Here is an 11,178-nt window from a genome sequence, read left to right as displayed (position 1 = left end):
ATAATATACTAAAAGTATTCTATAATGTCACATGTTTAACATTTGATTAGCACCCGTAGTTGCTGCATCTAAGCATATACAAGGACAACATCTTTTTCAGAAAACAAATGTATAACTGAGACAATTTCAACTTCAGCTTTTGCCTTTAAAACGACTGAACACTCTGAAGTAACTAAATGAGGCTTTTAGCAGATGGCCACAGAGGGAGGCAGCCCCTCAAAGACAGAAATGGATGCAGTCGTTTTGGCTGTCTAATGGCGTGACTGGTGGGCAAAACGGTCTGATGGGGGTCAGTGATGGTTCTTCTTCCAGAGTGAATGCGCTGCAGGGATCTGCGTTTTACTATAAAGTCTGAACTGGTTTTGTCTGAAAGTATGCAGCACAAGGCAGATTCAAGAGTCAGACGTATGTTGCCCAAGGACAGTGGAAGAACATCACAATAGCTTTTACTCAGAAACTAAATTGCGAGTGAGTCATATTTTGCAGCTAAATGAAGGAAAAAAACAGGACATTGAGTTCTGTACGTTTCCCAAACACATGGTGCTGTTAGATTCTCCTGCTCTGCTGGGCTCCCAGTGGCTTCAGGCAAACTTCAAGTAGTTATTTTGGTTCCACCTAGTGGTCTCCTTGAGTACAACCACAGCAGGATATTTCCCAGACTTATTGCCCTGAAATGGAGGACTGCAAGTTTGTATGAGCTATGGGACATTCTCCTTAACTTGATTAGAACACATTTTACTGCCTCCCAAATCAAGCTAGCATCCCGTTAATGTAATTGAGTCAAATGACAAAGGGCTGACTCAACAAATGAGTAATTGCTACCAATTAAACAAATGCACTTCACTGACTGGATAGTGATGAAAATGTTGCGCTGTAACAAGACCGGCAGCTGGAGGCTTGTAATCTTTGTGAGAAGCATAAATATCTCTGAAACCATTCATTAATCCTTAACACAAAATCAATAACAAAAACAGACGTGTTAAAAGGTCACTGGTCTTTGGTTTAATTGGTATTAAAAGGTCAAACAGTAAAACAAGGCACGTTCAAACAGTGAAATGTTAAGGCAATGGAAGCAAGAATAGAAAGGAAGATGAAGGAAGTCTTCAACAGAATAATAGCTCATCATGTGAAATGAAGAGAGCTGGGAGTTGCTCTGATGTCTCTCACTCTCCTCCACACAGCTCCAACAGGATTTTTCGGTAGTCACCAGATGTGTCTCCCTACACAGTGAGAAAAAGATCTGTGAGACTTCAAAGGACGAGTGCAGGGAATAACTGCAATCAGACTCACAAATCCAAACTGACAAAGGCTGTGATATTCTGATTCAGATTTCAAGATCATTACATTTTTTTTTTTTTACAGATAATACAAATGATATGACTGAAGGTAATCCTCTGAAATGAAAGAGGTAATACATTGAAGTCTTGTCACAATTCCAAACTACATTAAGGCAAATCATGAAGTTAGAATTGCAATTATTATAATAATATCACAGCTGATTTATTGCAGAGTTTTTGCTGACTGGAGTATTTCCCTCCCCCAGTGTTTAGTGCCTCACCTTGATGAAGGAGAAGAGCGTTTTGCCATACATCTTCAGGAACTGCGCCTTGATGTCCAGCATGTCAATCTCCGCCCTCGCAACCATTATTCTGATGAGGATAGTATCTGTAGTGCCCAGCCCCTGACAAGAAACAAAATGTTTGTATGGCGCTAGAGTTTATAGATAGAGATATGTGTATATAGATAGATTTAATTTGTGCAGTGACTTTGCATTTCAGTATAGTGGCTCCATTAGAAGCATGAAATATTTACCTTCATTGATTTGTATAATCGCTCTGCAAAGAACGCTGGCTTGTTCCTGAGACACTTCACTAAAAAGCAAAAACAAATCCCAGCACATGAGGTGCAAAGCTCTCACAACATGAATACAGTAAACTCAGTGGTGTAAGTGTGTAAGTGCCATTTTAAAAGTGCAATGTGTTTCTGCACAGAAAATACTGTCCAGTATAGTACTGTCTGTAAAGTTTGAGTTATGGCTTCTGGCTTTTTCTTTGTCTGTGCTCATTTGAACTTGAATGGTCACAGCTTTGACAACATTGTTAAATCTTTATAAATTATAGATGTCTATTTGATGGCGCACGTCAGAGCAGAAACAAACCTATGGCCAGAAAGACGTCCTCCAGACATCCGGACATCTCCCTCTTAATGCTGTCCTCAATGTCTCGCCCAGAAATCTTCTGATACTCCTCGAACACTGGAGGAAGAGGACGACCGTCACACTCTGCTTCTTCATCATCAAACTCATGTCGCCACTCACTTCATGTACGAAGATTAAAGTAATTCAACAAAAAAAATGTAAAAATCAGTGCAGGTTTTTTTTCAACGGGAAAACCCATTATAATTGGGCGATAAGACTCCTTTCCAATAGTGAGAATGCTGTTTCACTGGCCTTCCTTTTTTATTTTTTTTGCCCGCTTTGTTTCTGTCTAAATGAATGAAATGTGTTTTACGACAACTGATGAGGAAAAATGTCTGACTGAGGTCTGGTGGCTTTAAGGAGATCATATTCATTGTATATTTTGTCTGTTAATATATTATAATTCTCTTAATCACTGTTGATTTATTCGTTATATATTCACATATGCACGTCACATAGTGTCGCACTGGAAAAGGGCCAAAAATGAGCGTGTCCACCCGTTTGTCATATGTTTCCATCGGCGCTGAAGTCATTTGTCTTGGGAATGAATTATCAATTGTAACCTTTGTCACTGAAGGCAAAAATCCGGACGTTAGTGGGTTTGTGTCCATTGCGCAAGGCACTAAATAGTGTTTCCTCCTAAAACTGTCACAAAGGGTCAGGAAAATCCCCCAGAGTCTACTACATGATGTCAAAAGTAGTATTTTCAAATGCAAGGATATGAAGTGTGTAGATGTTAACACGATGTTTGTGAATGTGCAGTAAGAATACCTCGGAGCAGATGGTTTCGGTTCCTCACACAAAGCACCGTGAGGAATTTCACCTCGTCCGTGCCCCATCGGGCCTCGCCAGCCTCAAAGATTTCCTATAAATCACAGCCATTAAAAAACTAAACGTTGTGTCATAATTGAAACACATTTCTAAAGAATCAGAACTCTTGCCTTGGCATCGAGAACAGCCTGGGCCTCGTCCACTTTGTCGCTTTCATCCCGGCCAGCCTGCAATGCAGAAAACACGGCAACTTAACAGAAAGCCAGGCTAGGATTGCACAACATTGGTGAATTGAGAAAAAAATAAGAAGAAACACATTTTATCTTTATGACGCAGAAGCGCCTGATGCTTCCTGTTATGAAAACAAACATTGGTTGATAAGGTTTTCTTCCACATTTTACGTCTCCAAAAGAATTTCAAAACACTTTTAGGTAAATCAACTCAAAAGGAAATGTATTTCATGAAACGCTTTCCCAGCAAGGAAGTGACTACTTATACTGTACTATGAGAAGTTTTACTTGTTTTTTACTTTTCATTACATTTTATTTACAATGTATAGAATGCACTTCTTTGTGATCTCTAAAAATGCAATTAAAACGTTCTCATTGACCAAAGCTAGAAGAGGTAAACGGCTGTTTGCTCACCGTCAGTAAAGACACCAAAACCCTCTGGAACATTCCTGATGTGTCTCCACACACAGCGTCTTCCAAGTCTTTTTCATATTCTGTCATGACAATAAATTAAGATATAAAGCATATAAATCTTACAACTACAGAGCAAAACAATCAAGACAAGATGGATTTCTATGAGATTAGCACAAAAAAAGAGGTTTGGAAATCAAATATTTACAACTGCATACAGCTTAATTAATAATAATTGGGTTGTGATCTAAATTCACCGACTATGTTTGAAAAAAATGTAATAAAGCACCACAAAACAATTTATACACACCGAAATAAATTGTAAACCACTTGCCGACTGCCGTCATTGCAACCACAAAAGAACTATTACGTAAACAATCAACTGCCACATAGAGAGCAGCAATGGCTTTTTTGAATAATGTATGCCATCCACTGTTTTCTAATAACTGATGACATTGCATCTCCAAATAAAGAATAGAGACGGTGTCACTGATACACAATATCGAATATCATTCACAGCCCATAGGCACCGACAGATTTCTGTTCACAGAAGTGAAACACGTACTTTTCTTGTAGACCACATTGACGGTTTTTATTTCAGCATTTGTCCTTGAAGCCAGAATATCGATAAGAGCGGCCTCTTCAGTTCCAGCTCCCTGTTGATGAATGGATTTGGAGTTAGAAACAATACAAGAAGACATGAGAAGGGTTAAGTTTATGAACCAAAGGAAATGTAGCTAAAAAGGAAACATTTGGTGGTATTCTATCCCATTAAAAAATACTTTAACTCTTCTACCTTGTCTGTGTCTCTCAGGCCCAATAACATGTGCTGATGACATGTCACAAATACACACCTGTTTTCTTAATAATTACCTAAAACAGCTGGGCATTGTTGTTTTTTGTAAATGTTACTCAAACAGGAGTAAATTGTGTATTTGTTGGGGAATATTATAATAAATGAACATGTTTGATTGGTGCTCGATGGCACTGAGGAATAAGATAAATCAGGCTTTAGACGATACTCAAACAGTACATGTTTGAGGATGAATTCGTGGCTTTGGTCTTTTCATGGGATTTGTTAAGAATATGAACAATACAGGCCATCATATGATCCTAAACTCTGACCTTCATTGCAGTGTTCAGCTCGTAGGCGTCGTACATAGGCGCCAGCATCAGCAGACCTAGAACGACACAACGGAAGTTCCCACTCAGCTCTGAGGACAGATCATCAGCCAGGTCCTGCAGGAGGACAGGAACAGATGGATTAACAGGAAAACAGCCGAGCACTCGTTCCAAGAACTTCAATAATTTAAATCAAGTGGGGCATCTGTAACGAAAGCCAATTACTTTCACATTCAAATAAGTCAATCTTGGCTTCATGTCTGAGTTTTTTTGCTGCCAGCGTGGACATGAGACATGACTTCACAAATTCCAGCAGCAGGACGTGTCTCCACTAGAGGGTGTGGTTTCTGGACACAGCTTTGTGAAACTGTTCCACACAACTCCCCTTTGTGAGCACATGTGGGTGTCACCAAGTGCAACATGACTCACTCTTTCTGCCTGCGAGGATTCCTCTCACAATCTTTTCTGTTTTTTCTGCAGCTCCCTTTGTGGAACTTTCAGATAACTTTATCGACCTTGAACCGGACACTGTACAGTGTGCTGCTTATTATCTCCCTATGTCAATACAATAAACATCCAACTTCCCTTTTAGTGCATATATTGATACATATAATTAAGACATAAAGTAACGGCCAATGGGAAGCATACCTCTGTGGGTTCATTGTACTTATTTTTTTATGGTAGGGAAAATGTGTTTTTTCCTACAGAAGACAAGGTCCTCTCAGTCCTGTTCTTTCTTTACAGGGGGTATTAATTTCTGCTTTATAGTTAATGGTTAACTTGTGCATTACTAAATAAACTTAAAGTGAAAGACACATCCACTGCTGCTGCCAATAGTCTCCTTTAAGGCTGCTTTTTAAAAAGTATTCTGCTGCTCTAACTGCCATTTCTGCATGTAGGCTGATTTTGAAAAGCGCACTCACAGAGGAACTTTGAGTACAGCTCAGTCAAAACTCTCACCTTCCCCACTGTTTGTTTGTAGGCCTCCTTGATGCGCTGCCTCTGGGCAATAGTACGGTGTGCAAGGACCTTTATGATAGCATCCTCATTCGTGCCTGCAAGAAATAATACAATACAGAATCGTATAACCTTAACCCAGGGGTCTCAAACTCGCGGCCCGCGGCCCGATATTTTGTGGCCCCCTACTTGACATCAAAGTTTAGTGTTAGTGCGGCCCGCGCGTTTTTCTGAGGTCGGCGCGCGCGGCCCCGTAAGATAACGTTTACTGGACGTTTCTATTAATAGCTCCGTGATTAAATGGAGTAGAAAAAAGATTCAGATGCTGCTCGATACGCCAACGTCTGGAGGTTTCGCCCCACTCCTCTGTGTGATCGTACGCGCCTCTCATAGGAGCACACAGACTGAGGCTTCTGTGTCCTCCACCTTTCACCGTGATTTGTTGATTCAGGTGTCAGTCGACATTTTGTGTAAAATTACCCAATGAACACATACGCTGCAAAGATACACTGCTTTTTATTCAGACAGACAACACACTACTACCTGAGAAAATAAAAACTTGCAGTGTACATAGTACACACATAGATACAGAGTACATATGTTGTTCTTGTTCTGAAAACTGTTCTTCGTACTGAAACATGCACATTGTGTAAACATTGTAAATAGTTTGTTTTGTTTTGTTTGAAAACAAAAACTGTTGTACTATTAATGTTTCATGTGCACACACTCCATTAAGCTTCATCTGTAGTATGAAGTCATTTCTCAGTCCCGAGTCTGTTGCAAATAGAACGTATGGACTTGCAACAGTGATCTAAAAGCTAAACCAGACATGACTGGACCATTTCTGAGAGAATTGCCTCCATCCTTCCCTGAGCTGACAAAAGTGATCAGTCGGGTAATGTACCTTTTTGGAAGCGTATATCTGTGAGAAACCTTTCTCGACTATGGACTTTAATAAATGCAAGTACAGGTCCAGGCTTAGTGATGCCCATCGTGAAGCTGTACTCAGGGTTTCTATACTGTGACCTGGATCAGGGTTTCTATACTGTGACCTGGATCAGGGTTTCTATACTGTGACCTGGGTCTGGGTTTCTATACTGTGACCTGGATCAGGGTTTCCACTGTGACCTGGATCAGGGTTTCTATACTGTGACCTGGATCAGGGTTTCCACTGTGACCTGGATCAGGGTTTCTATACTGTGACCTGGATCAGGGTCAATGTGGCTCAGCTGTGTGAGCAAAAGCGCTGCCAGGTGTCTGGCAAGAAATAGAATAAAGTACAAATGTAATGCATGTGTTGGTTCGGTGCAGTTAAATAAGTTATTTAAAAAAATAAAATATATTTGCACTGTTAAAAACTATTATAAAAATGTATAGAAACTGCTGGTTGCCTTTTTTACGAAAATATGTTATGAATGTCAAAAAAATATTGCGCTTTCTGTGTGGCCCTCCGATGAGATCACAATACCAGCGGTGGCCCCAAGCCAAATTGAGTTTGAGACCCCTGCCTTAACCAATATCTATCTTAAAATGATCATATATTCCTATTCTTGGAGCTTAATTTGAAAAGAAGAGTTTAGCCCCAATGTGAAGGACATGGAGGAATCCGGCACCAGCAGCAACACCCAGTTGTTTGTTTGCATCAACATGGAAACCATCTGCTTTCAATCGCCCTCAAACTGGAGGCAGCTGACGATGATTATGCGAGCTAACAGCATTACCATGCTATGCTATAAATGTGCCGATAGTGAAAGAAATAGCATTGCTATGTGCTCCTGAATGTTAGTTTCTCTTTGAGGGGTGCAGACCTGCCAACATGGTTTCAGGACAGAGCAACCCATAATGAGATTAATGCACTACTACTTCCTGCATGATAAGCAAGGCCAAGAGTAATCTTCCCTCCGTATCAGGAGTGAAGAGAAAGCTTTACAACAACGTGTGTAGAGGTGAGGCAACGCCCAGCTGAATGGGATATGGAAATAGAAAACTTAAAGCTGCCATGACAACACAGTGTTTAGCTTTCAGAGTTTCCTCGAGTGGAGGCGAGAGACCAAAGAAAAGAGTAATTTTCCCCACGGAAGCTTAGTCTTAATAACACAGTCAAACACATCTTTAGCTCACGGTGGTTTCTAGATGACAGCGTCTGGACCACTCACCAGTTCCCTTCATGGCTTCTCTGAGACTCTGGGAATCTGCTTCGGCATTAAAACCAGCCGCCTCAGTCACTGATCCACGGTTTCCAATCTGATCATAATTGACAAAAAAATACAAACATAAACAGACACACTTAAAAATGAGTTTGCTTATCGTTACTTTCACTTGAAAGATTGAACTTCGCTGTGTAGGAGGATGCATGTGCAGTTTGACACTAGACGGCTGTTTTCACATGTTTCTGATGAAGGGAGAACGTTCCTCACTGCTCACCTTTCAGCGTCACTCTTATCTTGATGTGTAAGGATTTGAAACATCCATTGCACATTAAGAGACATCTTGTGTCAAGCAGTTCAACTTTTGAAATTAACGGTTATGGATTTTGATAGGAAAGAGGTGTGCTGTTAAGAATTTGTAAATAGTTTTTTGGGGGTTTGTCGAACATTTCAAACAAATAATTATTCGTAGAGTATTTTTTATATGTCTTTAAAAACATTTGGAGGGGATCATTCATGTCTCAGAAAGAGATATATTTTATCATTTCAAGTTTAAGAGCTGTGAAATGTCTTTTTGATTAATTCATAGCCGACTTGTATACATCTATTAGGAGAATAATTTCCACAGATAGAATGGTCAATTTTTTAGTCAAAATTTAAAAAGACTTTCAAAACTGCTATAAGACTTTTCACATTGATTCAAAATGCAAACTTAAAAACAATATTGATTATAATTTCATACCACAACTTGTGTCTCTATTTAGTTAAAAACAAACACCAGCCAGACTTAATACTTGTATCACCAGTTACAGTAGCAATCGTGAACCAACAGTAACTTTATATATACAATATAATTATAATACAAGATTACACATTTTAATATTAAATTGCTGCCCGGGCCTATTCAAAACCAAGCACAACAAAACTGTCTCATGTCCAGTGTACATTCTCCGCTGGTGATGCAAATAAATGCAAATGTAGATGTAGTAAATGTAAACTACATGACTATTGTTTGTTCAGATGGAGAATCAGCTATGGGACGGACTTACCGCTGCCATTGTAGAAAGAATGAGGGTTTCCAAACTGGAGGTGCAAAAAGCTACAAAAGAATGAACACACAATGTTAGTTTTGTCACTCACATTCATAACAATACTAATACAATAATAACTCATTCACTGCAGCGTCAGGTGTCAGGGGCATTTTCATGTGACCCTCATTGACCTCTGATCAATGCAGTTCATTAGCTTCGATAAGGGTTTCTGTCACACACATTTGGTCTTGGGGTCTCTTGCAGCCGTCGTCTGAGCTGGCGTCCCAGAGCTCATCTCATTTGGCTGCTGTTTGTTTGGACACACCTGTAATTACTCCACTAAGAGCAACAATGGAGGGTTTTTTACTCCTACTCTGTTTCCTACAGGTAGGGATCAATTTACCCTTTGATGCAATTATCATGTATTTGTCAAAATCCTTTTAGTTATTGAGAATACTTATTTAGTTTACACTAGTGCTGCAGAAAGTGCATGCACACAATCCTTATGTTCTACATTGACTGCCTCCATTTTCACTCAAGCACTTTTTTTTTTACAAACACATGACTCCTGTCCTGGAATTGGAGAGTGGAGACACGTACTAATCAAACATATTGACCTAACTCTGTATGTCAATAGCCTCACCTGAGTGCTTTGTGATGTAAATACAGGTGAGTACAAACACGTCCCAACACGTGCATGCCATGGATCACAGATGTAAATAAACACAAAGTGGATCCTGTTTCTCAAGCACAACTCATTAAAATATGATGAAATCCTGTTGCAACATGACGTGGGTTATTTGAAGTAGCTCCACGTGTGAACCACATCAGGGTGTTACAGTTGTTCACTTTAATTGTGTAAACATGCACATTATGCGTGTCAGGGCTTGAAGGTCATTTACATTCACCTGTCAAAGTTTTATCTGGGATAAGTATCCTGGATGCAAGTGTGGGGATTCATCTCAAATGCATTATTTATTAGATTATTTATTTATGTATTGGATATTGTTGTATTTTACGACGTCAGCAAGTTCACTGGCTATTACGCAATCGTAAAGGGGAGTATATCCTATAACAAGCAAAGACTGAAAAGGCTTTAGCACATAGTTGTTTCCAAAGTTATTCAAAATGAAATGTATTGCACAAAATTGTAAAAACAAATTCTACACTATGATTATCAGCATAGTTGAGTCGGATTATAACAATTTTAAGAAAAGAGTCGCAACCAAAGTGATTCAGGAAGCGAAGCTTTTGAACAGTTGCTTAGAAGTTGGTGGGCACACCCTGCAGACGGAGGATTAAGTCCTCTGCCGAACCCGACGACAAAAAGCCCCAAGGAAGCGTGACTTCCTGACCACGAGCAGCAGCTTACCTGTCCTGGAGACAAAGTATCCGCGTGAAGCACGTCAAAAGGTTAAAGCGTCAAAGTACCAGAAGACTAAAGCTTATGTATTATAGCTGTGTCACGTCCCACCCACTTTGATGTTAATTTTTTTTTCTCTTTTTTTTTTTTTTTTTTTTTACAGGGATCATCCTTTCACGCTGCGTTCACGGAATGTCGAAGCTCCAACACCTGAGGGGAATGTTGTACTTCTTACTTCGCTACAATTATTTGGCAGATTTAGTTACTTTATAAATTGAATTAAATTATTGCACAGATGTGAGAATGTGCTGCTTCTAATTATTATTATTTGTTTATTTTCATTTTGAATTGTATACTATTGATTGAACAGAACACACATTGGAATGGTGTAACTTTGAGCTCTGGGTTGCCTATTTGTGACACATGTCCCACTACTTTCAGAATTTGTACAATCCAAACAAAACGATATAGTCAGCTGATAAACCCATAATGAAAGAGATAGTTTTAAAAATGCTCCTCCTCAAACGAATAAAAACAACAGGCTTAGTACAAGTAGAAGCTACTCGGTTCAATAATCTGTTATTTGTTTTTTTGTTTTAAAAAAAATAGAATATTTGAAAACATAATTAGAAAAAACATTTATATTAGCTTACGTTATATGTTTTAACAGTGTGGTATTAGTGCTTTTACATTAGTAATTTGCTCTACCACTGGTAGATATAGGCAGGCCATATAAACAGCCCACATTATCTTTATTGTATTTGGTTACACATTTGTACAAGCGAAACCAGAATACAAACTGTGTGTAGTTTATTTTAGAAAGCCACATTACAGTTGATATTTGATGTTATTTAGATATAACCGCCAGCACAATTTTTTCCAATGGTTTAACTCTTTTTGGTAAAAGCACACCTCAACAGAATCATATTAAATATCCGATATGAATCGA

The 11,178-nt window shown here is 39.1% G+C and overlaps 1 protein-coding gene across 1 annotated transcript; it reads right to left on the bottom strand.

Annotated features, from left to right (window-relative positions):
* Positions 1-985: 985 nt before the first annotated feature.
* On the bottom strand, positions 986-10,367 carry anxa4 (annexin A4). The gene is made up of 13 exons (XM_079234724.1): positions 10,239-10,367; positions 8,885-8,934; positions 7,845-7,932; positions 5,692-5,786; positions 4,735-4,848; positions 4,175-4,265; positions 3,613-3,692; positions 3,139-3,195; positions 2,969-3,062; positions 2,159-2,254; positions 1,813-1,871; positions 1,559-1,681; positions 986-1,220 (listed from the first exon to the last, which is right to left on the bottom strand). The coding sequence occupies exons 2-13, from the start codon at positions 8,891-8,893 to the stop codon at positions 1,164-1,166; spliced, it is 963 nt and encodes a 320-aa protein (XP_079090850.1). The 5' UTR covers positions 8,894-8,934; positions 10,239-10,367; the 3' UTR covers positions 986-1,163.
* Positions 10,368-11,178: the final 811 nt, after the last annotated feature.

The sequence above is a fragment of the Taurulus bubalis genome, assembly GCF_910589615.1.
Source record: "Taurulus bubalis genome assembly, chromosome: 19".
Classification (NCBI taxonomy): domain Eukaryota; kingdom Metazoa; phylum Chordata; class Actinopteri; order Perciformes; family Cottidae; genus Taurulus; species Taurulus bubalis.
Note: the sequence above shows the minus strand (reverse complement) of the source record. Positions and strands in the feature narration are given on the sequence as shown.

Excerpts from the sequence above, each read along its gene's own strand:
- anxa4 (XM_079234724.1), bottom strand. Across the intron at positions 4,266-4,734 it reads AGCTGAACACTGCAATGAAG|GGAGCTGGAACTGAAGAGGC; the intron begins GTCAGAGTTTAG and ends ATTCATCAACAG. Across the intron at positions 1,221-1,558 it reads CGCTCTTCTCCTTCATCAAG|GGAGACACATCTGGTGACTA; the intron begins GTGAGGCACTAA and ends CTCACTGTGTAG.